This window comes from Drosophila obscura, unplaced genomic scaffold (assembly GCF_018151105.1).
Source record: "Drosophila obscura isolate BZ-5 IFL unplaced genomic scaffold, ASM1815110v1 contig_73, whole genome shotgun sequence".
Classification (NCBI taxonomy): domain Eukaryota; kingdom Metazoa; phylum Arthropoda; class Insecta; order Diptera; family Drosophilidae; genus Drosophila; species Drosophila obscura.
Window position 1 is genome coordinate 5615563 of NW_024542865.1, and position 18211 is coordinate 5633773.

The 18211-nt window shown below is 41.8% G+C and overlaps 1 protein-coding gene across 2 annotated transcripts; it reads left to right on the forward strand.

The window, feature by feature from the left end:
• The first annotated feature begins 8009 nt into the window (after positions 1–8009).
• LOC111065351 lies at positions 8010–14941 on the forward strand. 2 transcript variants are annotated; one of them, XM_022353471.2, is made up of 5 exons: positions 8010–8098; positions 11406–11855; positions 11931–12057; positions 13057–14394; positions 14494–14941. In XM_022353471.2, the coding sequence occupies exons 2-5, from the start codon at positions 11526–11528 to the stop codon at positions 14637–14639; spliced, it is 1941 nt and encodes a 646-aa protein (XP_022209163.2). In that variant the 5' UTR covers positions 8010–8098; positions 11406–11525; the 3' UTR covers positions 14640–14941. The 2 variants fall into 2 exon arrangements, with proteins under 2 accessions (XP_022209163.2, XP_022209164.2); XM_022353472.2 differs by lacking the exon at positions 8010–8098 and adding an exon at positions 10398–10560.
• The last annotated feature ends 3270 nt before the right edge of the window (positions 14942–18211 follow it).

Consider the following 18211-nt stretch of genomic DNA (forward strand, 5'->3'; position numbering starts at 1 on the left):
TTCTTCAGATCACCAGGTATCATATAGTTCCATTTAAATATCATATCATACCGGCTATCTGAAGTATTATTTACCCAAAGAATTTACAAATCATTTAACTGTGCGCGAAACTTTACATCGGGAAGTGATATAATTTCTTTTCTTTTTCTTTTTCTCTGGCGCTCATTCTAAATCAATCCATCAGTAATCAATAATAATATCTAGGATATCTTTTGAGTTTTAGCTAATCTATTTCTCTCTTTCTTTCCATAGTTGTCCCAGAGCACCGGCATAAAGAGGATCCTCAAATGGTAATATTCAATCACTATTTAATCCATTAAAAATTCGAATGGAATTAGATGCTATTCTTCAATTGGGGTTAGCTTCAGTTTTTGTTTTTTTACATACATACATATATGTGAAGTAATCGCATCTGAAGGAGAGTTCCTTTATTTCCTGACAACAGTGGGCACGGACTCCCCAGTGAATGTGCGTGGTATTTTCGTGTTCATCCTAAATATGTCCCTGGCATGCCGTCGATCCGTGTGAACTTTTATAAAATTAATTTAGTGAGTGGATCAGGTTCTTACTTTATTGTTGACTCAAAAATGCCATAAAGAAATTGCCTGTTCCACTTACTAATCCGATCAAGTGGCGCACACCTGGAGGACATATCCCGTGAGTGTCTGTCGGGACAGTTTCGCAGAGCATTGCTCTGGCCAAATACGATTGTGAAGTACTTGCCTCAAACGCATTTTTATCGGTGTATTTAAAAACCGACAGAAATGCATTAACGGCATCTACCACAATCCACTAGCAGCCCACAAAACGAATATACATATCCTGTGTGTGTGTCCAAAAAGAGTTTCGGAATTGATGTTTTTTTGTTTTGTTTTGTTGTTTGCTTGCACGATTGAAGTACTAACGGAAATTGCGTTTCTATTGGTGCATTCGAAATCCATGAGCAACGCACTTTCCGGCAGTACCACAATCCACTAGCATCGGATCGCAGAATCCTGCTGCGAGTCCCCCAAACAGCCAAACAATCCAAGCCAATCCAAGGTTAGCCGTATTTATTGGTCAAGATTCCATGCTGGTGTACATATTTAAAATCCAAGTTGGAAGATTGCTCAAAATATACTGCAATCCACACAGCAGCCTTAAATCCAGCGAGTGAATTATTGGGACAGCTTCTGTGTATTGTGTGCGGCTTCATTTCTGATTTGATTTAAGTGGCGAATGCATTTTCCAGTGTTAATTTCATTTGTCATCCCATGCTGTGAGTTATTTATTGATGCGGTTCAATGGGCTTGTTTTAGTTAAAGGATATGATTGCGTTATCTTGCATTCGCATTCCAAGATACGAGCACTCATCCCCTTTGACTACTGCGAGCGCAATAACAACGAAACTAATGATTGGTTCTTTTTTTTTTTTTCTATGGCCCTTCCCTTGGGTAGAATACAACAATTCTAAAATTCTACATAAATTTCGTTTTATTTTTCATATTTTCATGCCAGAAAAATAAACCTACGACTGCGCCGGGAGACAATTATTTCGCTTAATTATTATTTTTCTTATTTTTTTTTTGCTTCCATTTTCCAAGTGCTGTTATTGATCGTAGTTCTTCCTATATTGATTATGATGCCGCTCGTGATGTGCAGCACGTGCGGCCAGCTGCCTGCCGCCTTTGTCACACGCTTCTCGTTGGAGTTTGAACTCTGAAGGCGGCGGCTCGCTCGGCGGCAAAACGATATTGATTGGACTTTATTGCTTGGATCGGAATAGATGAGATCATATGTACACACATACAATAACATTTCCGTGGCAGTCATTCACTTCTAAATCCGTAAGTGCATGCAAAAGGCATTAATATATATATTTTTTTAAATATATTTTGGCTAGGGTCAAGGGTCTAGGGGTCCTCCGAGTAGCAGTTACTATTTAAATTCTATATTTTGAGATGTGTCAAAGTTTGTCGGGGCCCGCGCCGTCAGGCTACAAGTGTCCGTCCGCCTGTCTTGTTGTGATACTCAGATTCAGATTCAGTTCTGCCACTTCACGTGGCTGATGAACGGCAGAACGAAAGTCCCAACTAATAAGCCACCAGACACAATGCGGCTGCCGCCTGCCTGCCTGCCTGCCTGCCTGCCTGCCAATGAGTGCGTATTAAGCCTCTGATAATGGAAATGTCTCTTTCCCTCCCTTCCTGCCTCTCTCCAACTTTCTTTTTGCCAACTCTACGAACCTGACAATGAATCGATAAATTACTATTTCCGCATGGGGAGGGAAGGCCACCAATAAATGCTAAGGCAACAAACTGTGGCATGTTTCAAATGCATCCATTCGAGTACAGCGAACGTTGTGCTTGGTGAGTCCCCAGCAGAGCAGTGCCTCAGTGCCCCTCAGTGGGTGGGTGACAGGAAGATTTAACTGTGCTCCTGTTCCATATACTCCTGCCTCACGGCTGCCTCACTTTCCTTGGCTTTCCTTTTGTATTCGCTCTTTTTGCTACTGTCATTTCTGGTATTGTGTTCTGCTTTTGTGGGCTTCCTGCTGGAACTTGTTGCGCGTCTGGTGACGCCACACGAAAGCTACCACCACCCAACCCCCCCAATCCACCACCATCACTTCGTGTGTGCCTGTGCGTGGGCATATAAATATATACGAGCACCGCACGACTTGCAATTCTGGCTGCTGGGGGACTCTGTGTGCGGAGGCGTCTTTTGACGCACACAAGCAAGTACCTGTGGGGCTCACAAATTAGTCGCAGTTTGGGGCAGGGAGGTGTACGCATAAAGGCGCACAGACTGCAGCTCGCAATCTGCATGTAAAGGCTCCAGTATTATTGCATGTGATAACAACGGATGAAATGGACACCCAAATACGTTTGCGTGCATTACTCAATTGAGTGGAGAGGACATCGGATGGCTTCGATAATGTGCAAGTAAGCAACTAATAATTTAAGCCAACAAATTAATCAAATTTCCATCCGTTTGGGTTCTTATTATTTCAAAGTGTTTTTGAAATTAAATTAAACAAAATCCGAAACCAGCCCCACCACCTAAAGTATGCTACAAAAAGCAAGTAAATTAAATAATAATTAACCGATATTATTATGCGACTGCCCAAAAGTGTGCCACAAAAAAGCTAACAACTGAGGTAACTTTATTTGCGTAATCTTTTTTTAAATTTAATAATAAAACAATTTAAAAATAAAAAAATATTTAATATTTCAGAGAATTAATTAATCGATCGATCGATCGAATTTATTAACACAAAAAATGCTGTTTCAACTGTGTCTACTGGCTGCAGTCCTGCTGCCACAACACAAGAGAACGCTTGAAGTCGTATTTTTACAATGCTCTTTATTGTTGTATTCCAAATGCAATAAAGAGACTTGTTAAAAAACTATTTCAGTGCGCATTGAATCCCCATAATTATGCTGTGAGTGAATAATGTTTTTTATTTTCTTTTTAATATACGACGATTATCGTTGCTGGGTGGCAAAGCACACTCATTCGTTTATTCGCAAGTCAATTAGTGTGCTTTTTCATCCAGGCACTGTGATCTGCATATCCGCCCGTGTATCCTGCGAAGTGTCCACCTGCTTAATGCGATCGAAGTGCTGGCAAGATGAAGTCATGTATTCTTAGATTTTAAATCGAATACATGGATTTGTCCTGCCATAGCATCATTCGAAAAATCACCATCCATCGAGTGACCCAAACAAAAAAATGATCAGTGTTTGTTGGTAACGTGTGGTGTGTACTTTGTGTGTGTGTGTGTTTTATATTTTTTGTGGATCATGGTCATGTTCTGGCCATATTCTGAATTTTGGTTTTTTCTTTTAATATGCAAATACAGAAAAATGGCCATGCACAACTGTGATCAGCATCAACAGAAGCAACAGCATCGCAAAACGAATGTACCCAGTGAGTAACGGCGTTGATCTATTCTTCATGCGATTGTAGTACTGGCGAAGGATGTTTTTCTTTTGGTGTATTTAAAATCCATAGGAAAGATTCTACGCTCGTAGCACAATTTACATAGCAGCGCATGGCTGCCTGTCAGTGTCCGCTGAGTGTCCGGTGAGGGTCCTGTCAGTGTCCGCTGAGTGTCCGGTGAGTGTCCGCTGAGTGTCCGGTGAGTGTCCGCTGAGTGTCCGGTTGCTGTTTTCTCTGTGACGGCAGTGAATGTCCATTTTTCCCTAATTGGTGTATTCGATATCCAATAGAGCTGCATGGGCATTCGCAGCTGTCATCAAAATATCTCCTGTGAGCGTCGAATCATGCAGAAACTTTTATGCGATCAACGTAGTGGGCGGGAAGAGCTGATCATAAATTGGTATATTCTCAAACTAATTTTGCAGCTTATCCCGCTGATTACTGTGATTTACATATAGCATCAAAATATCCTGTGAAGTGTGAACAGTTTGCTGAATCACGTACTCAATGCCAACGTTCTGCGAGTGATCGAGAGTGGATCCTTCCCTCCCATTGAGCATCACTCCTTCAGACGATTGCAGTACTGATTGAGGGTGCTCTGCCGTTGATGTTTTCCATATCCAACAGCAGAGCTTCTTCAATTAGTACTTGAATCAAACAAGCAGCATGGTATCTTTATATTCTGTGATTAAATTAAATTAAAATTAAAATTAAATCGCGACTTGTCTGTTTATGTGATTGCAGTAGTGAATGGATTGGAATCTATAATGTTAAATTCAAATATCATTGGAGAACTGAAACCCTTCATTAATCAGCGATCAGCAAAGCTCACACAATATGTTTCCTGTGAGTGTTTTGTCCGATGAACGATGATCGATGAACGATTGACGGTGTTCGGATGATCAGCTCAAAATTCATATTGTTATATTTGAAATGCAATAATTTGTGCTGAACATCCGTCACCGTGTTTCACTGACTAATCGATTTGTGTTGGAGTGTGCTTTGCATTCCCCTTGATCGACCCGAACCCCGTCAAAGATTTCTGTGGCTAATAGACAAATGGCTATCTTGTGTGTGTGTTCCAAATCCAAAATAGCTGCTTGTCTGTTACCTACTAAAATCGATATCCAGTCTCCCAGGCAGATCCAACGTTCTGTTTGGTTCCGTGTCAAAGTTTCTTCCCTCTTGTTGCTGTGCGTTTCAATTCGAGTGAGTCGGAGACTTGTCAGAACAGAACATACCAATCATAAATGCGTATCGGCTGTTTGTTGAGGCCTGACTGGAGTCCACTCGCGATGATCGTCCACTCTCCTTCGCCTGCTGCTTATCGCTTGCCCTGGAGGAGGCCGGTCTAAGGAACTAAATGGCTATGGCGCTGACATCTGTGACTATGCTATAAATACGTTCGTCTATATATTTTTATTTTATGTGTACTTTTGTGGCCCCGCAGCTTTATTGTGGGACACACCCACCTTGGCCTTTGGAGCCGGGTGCCAAATCGTAAAGCCCGCACCGAAAATGCCAAACGGCAAATAAACTGCAAACTTATCGGTCGGTATCAGTTGAAGATTGTAAAACCAGCAAACAGCAGAGCGAATTCCAGCCCATATGGGCGCACTGAAGGTCTCGCCAGTTGGATATTATTGTTTGCCTTTCGGTCTGAAGATAATTCCGGTAAAGAAGTCTTCTCAAAATACACATGCATATACATACATATATATATATAAACTAATTAATACACATTTATTTTTAGCGCTGATAATATACGGCTGGGGAGTCATCATCAGCGCTAAGCGAAAGAGGAGCAAAAGCAACGGGCCGTGTCGAGCCTTTCACTTCCCCCATCCCCCCCATCCCCCCATCCATGACATTCAAATGGAAGTTCCCCAACGGGGACGCCGCCAACCTGTTGCCAGACCCAAGATTACTCCAGACACACACACGCAGCCACGCAGACACATGCCGCATAATCCTCAATCTGCGTCATGGCATGGACACGACAGACAGCCTTGGGGGAATGTAATGCAAACTTTCGATACAGTTTTGGACACCTGTACTTGGGTCTGTCTGGAGTTGGGGTTGGGGTTGGGGTTGGGCTATCTGAAACCACCTGTCATCATCGTCACACTAGGCGAACGGAACGGCTTAACCAGGAGCACCTGCCACTGCCACTGCCACTGGCACTGCCATTGCCTTCTATTCACCAGTTAACTAAAAGCATTTCCTGTATGCCAGACACCCCACCCAATGGGAGATGTACAGTGCTGCAAGGCCTATTCAATTGGGGAGGCGCCACTTCCCCCCACAGGCAGTCACAGGAATGATTATTTGCAGAGGCAATCTGCCTGTTTAACGCGGGAGAAAAGTTTAAATCTGCCTCTTCTGCCCAGATCTAGCCACGACGGGGGGGCTGCCATCCGAATGAGTTGCTCACCACTGTGATGGCAGATGACAAAATCAAATTCTAATCATCGTTGCTATCTTAATGTATTTATGAGTGTGTGTACACGGTGCAGATTGTATGGGCTGTACACAGGCCTGTGTGGGGTGTGCTGCCTCCTACACATATAAATGTATGAGGTGTGTGTGTGTGTGTGTGTGTGTGTGTGTATGTATGTATGTATGTATGTTTGCCCTGATAATCGCACCTGCGAGGGCAACACTAATTACAACAACAAACCCCATGGCAAATACAATGGAACCGTATTCCCCTTATCAAAAGAAGTCGAAGAAGCGCCAGAACGGATTACCGAATTAATTGTTACCCTCTGCATCTGCATTATCCATTGTTATTTTTATGAGCCTGGAAATTGTTTTATTCTCTTGGCATTATCTCAGTGGAGCTCTGAAAGAAATAAATAATTAAAACATAATGTTGCTTCTATTTTGGTGCATTTGAAACGATATTTAGAAATGCAAATGGGCTAAGGGGCGATTGGCAGCTATATTATGATATAGTCCACCCCGATTTCGATGTAGTTTTGCTTAAACTATAATTTAGTAAATATAATTGGAAATATCTTTGAAGGGAAGAACAGTTTTCAAATTTTTTTTTTTTTTTGGAACGGGAAGAAGAAAAGTCAATAGATTTAGATGCTTCTTAATTGAAAACAGTTTTTGCAACGGTTCTTAGCCCATCGACAAGTTTTTCGATTGTTCCTATGGCAGCTATACAGCTACATACATACATATGTATATGGTAAAGTGATCCGATTTGAATTGAATTTTTCGGTGAATATTGAAAAATCACCAACAAAATCTTTGGAAGCAGTTTTGACCAAATGTTCTTCTTCGGAAACCTACACACACATACATATATGTATGTACTATATAGTGTACCGATCTTGTGGAACTTGTTATAGGGGGGCAGCAACAAAACACTGACCTATACCGATACGCTGCTGTGAATGCTCCTGCTGCTCCTGCGCCCTCTTTTGGATCGTAATAGGAGGTACACTCTGCAGCAAAAAAGGGTATCAATTGAAGCGCAAAATTCCAAAATAAATAACACGCACACACTGACAACGAGGGGGGAGCTTCGCTTCATGGCCCGTGTACATATACATATGTATATCGCGTATAATAAATATATCGCACCGGCCAACAGCGCCCCCGGCAGCCGGCATCGGTGGCGCATGTAAGTGTATTTTTATGTACCAGACTGTCGCCCAAAGGGGCTCCCATACACACACACACACACACACACACACACACATAAATGTACCTGCATGTATTAGTGTTTGTCCCTGCCTGTATTGGTGTGTGTATTTGAGAGAGTTTCGTTTGTATTCTGGTGTTTAATACTATAATTCACAAAATCGTTCGGTTCAGTTCGCGCTGGTGAACGTAACGGAAAAGTCGAGTCCGAGTCGAAGTCGTCGCCGCCTGTTGAATGCTAAAAAAAATTCTATTTACTTCGCTCGGCTTCATATACTATTTACATTCTTTTTGATTTTGTTTTTGTTTCTGTTTAGTTTTTGTTTTTTTTTTGTTTTGCATTTGTTTTTAAGTATTTGTTTTTGTTCTTAAAACATTTTACATTATTCTAAAGCGCGAACAAAACAACAAACAAGAAAAACAGCAACAGGCAGCAGGCAGCAGCAGTGGCAGAGGAGGCGGCAGTGGAAAAGTCAAGCGACAAAAACAGAAAGAAACGTTCAACAAAAATAAAATCGTACGGCCTCAAATATATACATATATATACATATGTATGTATGTATGTAAAAATAAATATATATATATTTAAATGTGTGCATGATCATGTGTGTGTGTGTGTGTGTGTGTTAACATTTGTATTTTAATTTAGTAGCAATTAACACAAAAGCAACGCAACTAAATAAGCGCGCGCTTTCCTCGGGCGACACGTGCACAAAAGCGAAAACATTCAAACGGAAATCTATAGATAAATATCTACAGATAATACAGATACAGATACATATGTCTATGCTACAGTGGAGGCTTGCTTTAGCGAACATTACTGGGAGCGCTCCCAGGGGATAACTGGTGTAACTTCATATCCATAGCTATAGGTGGAAATTCTACCAAAAGAGCTATAAAGAAGGTCTGTGGTTTTGTCTCTGCTGCCAGTAATTTTAGGAGCTCTCAAAGGAAAGGGCACACATCTATATCTATGAGGGGGAGGGGTGCTTTGGTTCCTTTGCTAATCAAAAACTAAATGGCATGCCCATAAATGTCTAAAGATAACAAAGATTACTATATAAATATCTTCCAGCTCTAGTAGCTGCTACATTAAGAGTATGTGTTCCTCCTGGGGCACTTTCACTGTACTCAATAACTCTGAATATCTAAATATGTGTGTATGTCTCGGGGTAATATCAGTGCATACGTTATGCTACCCTTCCCATCCATTCGACGGGCATTCATCAATCAAAGTCTCCACAGACAGAGAGAGAGAGAGAGAGAGACATAGAGAGATTACAATTTACAGAACTTCCCAATCAGACGTGCCTTGGCACAGTGTCTGCCACAAGTTGTTTGCCCACACAAGTAACACATCCCCCCCATCAGACGCATCGTCATGAGCTCCACGCCTCGCCTCGCCTCGCCTCGTTCGCCTTTTATTGTTTGCACTGCAAATACCTTTTTATGGAGTGTGAAAGATGGCAGTAGGCAGCAGTGGGGAGAGGACAGAGAGGCAGAGTAATCATATAATGCGGAAAGCACTAATTATAAAGATGTTTGTTTTTAGCTTTAGACGCCTTCAAAACTTAATAATGCCTGACGATGGCAGCGGCAAATTCGTTTGTATATAAACTCAAACTACGGGTATATACTCACGAATGTTTTGCCATCAATCCTTCGCTGTGTGGGGCAGTTTCAAACAAGACATTTACTCTAATTTTTTTTTTATTTTTATTTTGCTTCTTAAACTTCCCTTCAAGTGCCAGTGAACTGGCAGATCAGCAACCAACTCAAAGTTGATCGCTTAACAAAATGCAAAGACCCAAAAGATAATGTTTAAGTGCTCCCCAAGAGCAACATCCGTTTGAGGATCGTATGATAAAACATCAGAAAAGTAGGGGTCAGTTCAGCCCTGGAGGGGGGAGGATCATCACGTGTGCTGTGGAGGAAGGAGCAGGCCATGTGCTTTACTCATCGATCGATCGATCGATGGATGAATGGATGGTAACCAATGAAATATTCCATGCCCATGCCAATATGTACATATGTTTACATTCACAGTCACATTCACATTCACATTGAGCTTTGTCACATTTTGTGATAAGAAACGAAAGAGGCTTAAGGTCAATTAGCAACCAATTATATGGTACCCAAAACGCGAGCCCATCCCGACTGATAAGCAGACCCAAGTGAGAAGTTTTTGCGCAGCCACTGTAGAGTAGCTGTGAGTATTTAGCATACAATATTTGATAGCCTTTCCAGTTGTTATTTATTAATTGCCGGACAATTAAGTGGCTGTAAAGTGTACATTTGAGCAGCAGTTTTAAGCGACCTTTAGCACACACAAAAACACACCCCCCCTCCCTCCAGCAACTTCCTACCCATTATTGTTACTGTTCACTTTAAGCATTGGTTTCCAGTTGGCCAGTTTTATTTATTCTCCTTGCTCGCCCCGTGCAAATAAAAGCGAACTTTGCCGCGAATCTTATCATTTTCTGCCATAACGACATACGTACATATGTACGTACATTTATGTGTGTATGTATTTGGTCAGTTTTGGTCAGTCTGCGATAATGGCGACTCCGCTCCGCTCCACTCTCACCTCGTGTTGGATATATAAAAAAAAAAAAGAACGCTATCCTTATCCTTATCAAATATATAGCGACGCCCAACCCTGCTACCCCCTACCCCCTACACCCCACTCCAATGATCTCATAAAACCCAAGGCAGAGATATCTTTCTTTGCCCCTGCCGCTTGTCGATTGGCATATTTACAACGGAACGGAGAGGCCTCATTTCAGTTCAGTTCAGTTCCGTTTCAGTTCAGTTCAGTTAAGTTCAGACCTTTGCTTGCTGGGTTGCTGGTCAGACCAAAACTCTCTAGGATACCGACAAAAACAAAAAAGAAGAAAAAATAATACTTAATAATCGTCGCCCAGACGCGCCGCTACGCCGGAGCGAGCTCTACGGATCACACAATCGGAACCCATTGACGTTTGTTATTTTTTCTACTTTCTTTATATAATAGGGGTGCTAAATTTATGTATTATTTATTTAGTTTTTAACTCTTTTTGTTTGTGGTCACGTTTCTAGTTCCCCAGCCAAATATTTAACTTAAACGAAGCCAACTGAGTGAGAGTTAGCTGTGGGTTTTTGGTTTTTTGGGCGGCGACTGTGATAGACCAACAAATTATCCAAACAAAGAGCTCAATCTGATCCATAAACGGTTATCGGATCGTCTGTGTGGTGTGCCAGCGAAATATATGTACATATTTATGTACAATATAGTGGCGGCTTTCAGTCTGTCAATGTGGCGTGAAGAGTGAACATGTGAATCTGTCCAAAGAGTGAAAAATAAATTTAAAAAAAAGCTATCCATTGGATTTCAATGAGTACAAAAAGTTGTTCTATAATATGTGGCATTTAATTTAATTATTCCAAATAGATGCTCAAAGTTTAACTCTCAGCTATCTGAATAATCGAATTTAAAGTTCAAGCGACCAATTCAAAGTTCTTTTATGTTTCTATGATTCCCATTGATCCCCATGCTTCGAGAAATCATTGTTTTTTTTTTTCGTTCTAATCGGAGCTTATATAATTCTTCTTTTTTGTTTTAACTGTCTTATCAGTTGTATATATGTACTGTACAATGTGCAACGTTTTTGTTTATATACAATTGATTTCGTGCTTATCTCAAAGGAAAAGGTATTTGGGCTTTGCTTTGATTTGATTTGCTTTGATTGAATGTGGAATTTGCTGAACCGCTGAATGCCTGCCATGAATAACTGCCGCAACGACTACTCCGGTTACTCACTTTGATTTGAATTTCCCATTTATAGGCGTATGATTGTAGGACCCATCCAGTGATGCAACAATCAGACAACCAGCAGTGCCATTGTCAGTGCCAGTGCCAGTGCCAGTCCCTGTTCCAATCCCAGTCCTAACACCGCAGTTTCAAGATGACTGATAATGGGAATCATCACCACCACAACAACAACAGCAGCAGCAACAATAACAATTATAATAATAATATCAATGAGGCATCCAGACTACGCTTGCCCGAGGAGCAGCTGACAGCAGAGCAACCACAGCAGCAGCAGCAGCAGCAGCAGTCGCAGTCGCAGCATCACTCAAAGAATGGTACCGGCCAGGCCAAGGTGGTGTTAGCCAATTCGCATTCACCCACAAAGAAAAAGAAGCGTCGCGACAAGAGCGATCTGGGCGATGATTTTGTGGCGCCCGATGGCGGCTGGGGCTGGCTGGTTGCCATTGCCAGTGGCGTTAATATTGTAAGTGTATCCTCCTCCCATGCTCCTTCTCGCATACTCCCATGCTGATCTGACCTTCTCCATGTGCTCTTCCAGCTGGTGACATTCGCTCTGGCCCAGCAGTTTGGCATTTTGTTCCGCACTCGTATGAGCAATCTGGGCATCAGCAACTCGGAGCTAACCACCATCATCAATACACAGATAGCCGTCTCTGCATTTACGGGTGAGTAAGGCAGCGTGCTACTGCGTACGTCTCATCTTTATGTGCTCCTTAGATGTTTTTCAGTTAGTGTAAACAATATTTATAGCTCACGTTTCTCTTTGTGATATCACATGCCGCGTTGGTACACTCGCAGATAAATGGCATAGTAATGCCATAGTGAACACACCCATATTCAAATGAAATATTCAATCTTTATATCCAATCATGGGAAAATTAAATATTCGCAATTCACTTTAATTTAAACACCTACAGAAACGCTTTAAAAGATATAAGCTATTAATAATATGAAATATATTTAATTAAATGTGTGCATTTAATTTAAATATAATACATTTGAGTTAAATATGAACAGCTATTTAATTTAAATATGAAATATATTTTATTTAAATATGAAAATATATATGTAATTTAAATATGAAAATATATTTATTTTTAATATGAAAATATTTAATTTATATAAGAAAATATTTAATTTGAATATGAAATATATTTATTTTAAATATGAAAATATATATTATTTAAATATGAAGATATTTAATTGAAATGTGAAAATATTTATTTTTAATATGAAATATATGTATATATATATTTTTTTTTTTACGTTCCATGGGCATTTGTATTTTGTATTATGAGTAAAATGTAACAATTTCTTGCTGAGAATCTCCACTTTCGGAGCAGATCTATTGGTATTAGTACTCGCTTTTAAGTATTTGTGTAAATAGGAAATTTGTCGTGTTTGATAAATTTCCACAAAATATCAATGAACGAACTCATTTAATCCAGCAGCCCTGCAATTTCTTAATTTTTGTGCCAATGAGCTCTCTCTCTCTCTCTGAAGCTAAATCTTTAATCTATTCTTTTGAAGTATCTTGGAATATTTTGTGTTAAAGAATAGCTTTGAATGACTTCCTTATTGCCTAACGAGTATAGAGAGGATCTCCAACTTGTATTTTAATTGATAAATTCCCTGATAATATTCCTTTAATGCTTTTGTTGCAGGTCTTTTGAATGGCCCGCTCTTCCGGCGTTACACATACCGCGTGGTGGCCCTGTTCGGCTCAGTGCTGACCTTCTTGGGCCTCTTCTGGATGGTGTTCGCCGAAAGCTTCACCGTCTACCTGCTCAGCTTCTCGATCATCTATGGCTTTGGGCGTGGCCTGACGGTGTCCGCCTCCTCGCTGGCGGTGAACACGTACTTCAAGGTGAAGCGCCGCACAGCAACCGCGTATCAGTTCGGTGTGGCCGGCCTGGGGCCCATTGTGTGCCCCTACTTTGCCACCTACATGCTGCAGGTGTTCGGTGTGCAGGGCACGACGCTGCTCTTCGCGGGCGCCTCGCTGCACACGATCGCCTGTTCGCTGATCTATCAGCCGGTGAAGTGGCATGTGGTGAAGCGCGACAGGGATGCCGAGGCGCTGCACGAGCCGCAGGGACTGGCCGAGCGCGAGGACCAGGATGGGGATATCATCAAGAGTGTGGTGGAGCCGGAAACGCCGGTGCTGCCGCGCGCCAACGATGGCTGGTTCGGGTCCAGGGCCTCGCTGAACAGCAGCGGCACCCGGAATCGCCTTAATACCTTTGAGAAGTCCGAGCACAGCGGACACGTGGAGCTGAAGCGTCTGAATAGCCGCGGGGAGCGTACGGACATTTCGCCGCGCCAGCAGCGCAGCATTTCCGTGAGCCACAGCATCAGGGAGGAGGAGCCAGAGTCGGGTACGGAGACGGACAAGCCGCATCCTGGCTACGACTCGGAATCCGAGGCGGAGGCCGTGTCCCTCAAGCTGACAGACAGGGACAAGCAGGAGCTGGAGGACGAGCTGGAGCGCGAGCGCCGCAAGAAGCTGCCCTTCTACATGAAGATCGTGATATTCTTCGATCTGGATCTGCTGCGTGACTTCACCTACGTGAACCTGGCCGTGGGCATCACGCTGATCAACTTTGTGGAGATCAACTTTGCCATTCTCACGCCATTCATACTGAACGATCTGGGCTTCCAGAGTGACCAGATAGCCCTGGCCATGTCCACGCTGGGCTTCTTCGATCTGGTCGTTCGCTTCCTCATTCCACTGATCACCGCCAAGATCAATCTGAGCAATCGCACCTTCTTTGTGGTGGGCATCCTGGGCATGTGCCTCGGCCGTGTCTTCCTCTCGATGACCTCCAATTTCTATACAATGGTCGGCATCTTTTTGTTTCTGGGCCTCAACAAGGCCTTCCGCACGGTCTTCTGGTCGTTGATTATACCAGGATATGTGCCACTGAAGCGTCTGCCAGCTGCCGCTGGACTTCAGCTACTAATGTCTGGCACCTTCTCCATGGCCTTTGGCCCACTCATAGGTAAGTGAGAGAGAGAGAGAGAGAGAGCCCCCCAAGAGTCTTTGGCCCACCAACTGAGTTTGTGTTTGCATTTGTTTTCGTTTTCGTTTTCGTTTGCAGGTCTGGTGCGGGACCATACCAGCTACGCTTTTACCCTAAACTGCCTGAATGCCCTCTGTGTGATGGCCATTGCGGGCTGGTACCTGGAGGACTTTGTGCGTGCCCGCACACGCAAATCGCAGCCCGTCAAGCCATCGGTCAACTGAGAATCCATCCCCAAAATCCATCCCAGCCCTAAATCTAGCGAAATGTTTCTTCTTGTTACCCCCACCCCCACACCACCCCCAACCCAAAAGATGTTTTTTTTTTTTTTTAATTTGTATTTTTATATTTCTTAATGTAAATTATGTCTATAATCAGCGTGTACATTGTGTATATAATAATTGAGTGTAGCTAATTATTTGTATTAACTATTGATAATTGTTATTAATATGCATAAGCTGCCAACACAACAAACCAAACAAAAGCAAAAGCAAAACAACGCAAAGCAAAACACAAACAAAACATTAGCAAAATAATGCACGAGTCTTTTTGGTCAAAAGAGTGCCCCGGGGGGGTACTTAATGAATGAATGAATGCTGTTTATTCATGGGGTACGTACTCGGGGCATATTTGATTTTCTAGCGAGCGAGTAACAGGTGGAAGGAAGGTCGTTGGCACTGTAGAAATTACTGGATATGGAATACAGAGCTCAGAATTATTTCAGTATATTGGCAATCGATTCTTATAGCCCAAGAAGTGCGTAGATATAATCTATAGCTTATGTATATGGCTCTTCAGATTTTGCATTTTATTGTTCATCATGTTGCCGACGGCATTTATCAATTATCAATTTGCTCCGACGGTCTTTTTGCAATCATCAAAGTTCTCCAACGTACACGTTGAATTTCCCCATTAAACATCGACTGTGTCGCCTGGGCAAGTACAGCCGGGGAAGATATATGCTATATACTTAATACTATTTATATTTCATTTATAGGATAAGGATAAAAGGCGTAAAGACGCCTTCTAGTCGTGCCACATACCTTCTGTCTGTGCTGCTGTTCTTCTCTTGTGCACATTATTTCTTTCAATCTTAATTGTTTCTTTTCCGCCATCAATCAAATGATAGTCTCATAATTATTGGATAAGAACTACAGGCAGCAGCAAAAGTGATGAAACTTGCGGCATAAAAAACGCTTTGAGAACTCTTCTAGAAATGTGTTTCCGCTGTGTACTTTTGATTGAGATTATGCCAAGGAAACACCTGCGCCGATTTGGGAATAGTTTTGCTGAATGAACAAACGAAAATTCATTAAATGAGACGCGATAAGATTTGCTACGAATTTCGTATAGTCTGGAAATTATTATGCCAGAAGTAATCTATCAGGTATCAGCGAACTTTGAAGTGTATCTAAGTTTTGGTGTTTTTTTTTTTTTTTTTTTTCTGGTTTTTATCTTTTGTCATTGATAATCGCTTTGATATGGACTGTTGTTTGACGTTGCGCCCCCAAGTCGATGATGTGTCATGCAATCGCTGGTAATTGGATAGCATGGGGCCAGGCGTGGAGCGTGCAGCCCCATTCTTTAGCTGGCGGCGTAGCCAAAGTATGTGACAATGTGGCGAAATTAGCTCCAGAGAGAGACAGAGACCCTGTGGCTTGGCCTGGCCCGGCCTGGCCACCCTCCTCCAGTATCTGTGTCCACAGATCGCATGGGCTTGGAGAAATATCCCAAAGGAAGAGAGAAACAGAGAGAGAGAGAAAGAGAGTGGAGACGATAAATGCCGGAGTGTTGCTGTGTGGGAACCGGTTACCAGTTTACCAATTAAATGCTCTCTCTCTCACTCTCTGACTTTGATGCCGGCTGTGCTGGGCCTGAACTCGGTCAATAAACTAACCGCAAATATGTCCATGCCATAAGCCAAAGACAGCAACAGCAACAGCAACAGGCACCGGCACCGGCACAGGCACAGGCCCCAGCGATGTTTGGACACCACAAACATGTTGTTGCAGTTCGAGATATTTGCATAAATGCTTGGCCAAATTGGATTGTGTTGCCTTGTTCTGTTCTGCTCTGTTCTCGGTTGTGTATATTGAGATGTGCCCACTCTGGTCATGAATATGATACCCGAGTGAATGTGGATGTGAATGTGAATGTGAATGTGGATGGCATGCTGAAAGGGAATTCTATTGAGCGGGCAAGCTGGAGGTCGGGGTCGAGGTGCTGCAACACACATAATTACTTGTGCAGAATTCCACCGATAGGCTCTAGCGGTTATTCAATCCCCTTGGCCAGGAATGCGTCAAAGCTAATTAATTAGTGGGCGATAATTGAATCAAATGATTGAGGTAAGCGTCTACTAATGACAAATCTGTTTGGCATAATTCTCACTTCAAGGAGAAATTCGAATGGAGCAGACATTAATTCCAGTGCGGAATCAGTTTAAAATATTTAACCTTTGAGCATGATAAATCCATATAAATCTTTAAAGATTTTTCCTCTTGCACGACACCTTAAAGTTCTTGTTGAATCACTATTTAAATCACTTTTTAGTCAACTTATTTGTGTAAACGGAAACGCGTGTGGAATAATTCAAGTCATGCTTTGGGCAAATATCTCAATCAAACTTTTGCCATATTTGTTTTTTATTTTGAATTTATTTAATACGAATTTTGAGTGTGTATTCTTCACGAGCACGAGTATCAGTTGTTGTGCACAATATGTGCCACTATCACGATGAGTGGCGACTATTTATTGGAAGTGCACATTTCATTCTGATTTGCCAAGCCAAAAAGAAGCAACTTTTTGTGTGCCCTGCCCCCTGCGACACATGATAAGACTTGGGACTGGCGTACTTGATAGGAAAATACATACGGACATACAGACAGATGAGTTTTGTTTTGCACCTTTTAAATCGTTGAAAAATAGTTTGAATCTATAAAATAAATAAATAAAGAAATAATAAATAAATAAATGCAATTGCAAACGAATACATAAATTTCGATTGAGTGTTTTCTTGCATTAAATCTAAATTTTTCCAGTCTACCAATGTGTCTGTACGAGTATACCCCACATATAAATTCCACCCATGTGGTACTCCCATTTTATTCTTGTCACTATATTTCAGCCAATAGATATTATGCGAACGCACGTAAATCCCCATAGGCGAGAGTCATTCTGGGCACAAAAAAAAAAAGAAGTAAAGTCCGTAATCGTTGCAAATGACTGCGCAGCGGAGGTTTTCCGCGACTGTTGAGTGAGTCAAACACTTTTTGGAATCACTGTTATAGCCCCGTAACCAAAACCGAAAGGGAAAACGAAAACTTTGTTTGACTTTCGAGTCTGAGTGACGCATTTTGTGGTGCAAAGTGCTCGCTCTCCGCCAAATTACTGCTGTAAATATTTAACGTATGAGAAATGCTAGTGGCGTTGGATTTACGATACGCAACTTTAACTATCTCTGGCATAATAAAGATAGTAAGTAGTACATTTAGTGGGGTACTTTTTTCGGGGCGGATTCGTCAGCTCAAGTCTAATCTTTGCGCCAATATTTGCATAGACAAATTGGAAGGGTTCCGTTCCGACCAAGCGGCCATTCGTTGGGAATTTAATCGCAGAGCCATTCGGAAGCATGCGTTTTTATTACTATAAAATAAAATAAAATAAAATAAAATAAAATATTATAAATAAAGAAAAATATAATATAATATTCATATTCATAATATAAGTCTTGGCTTGCCTTGGATGACTGTCTGCCTGCTGTATAATTAATTTAAATTTAAATTTAAAATACGTC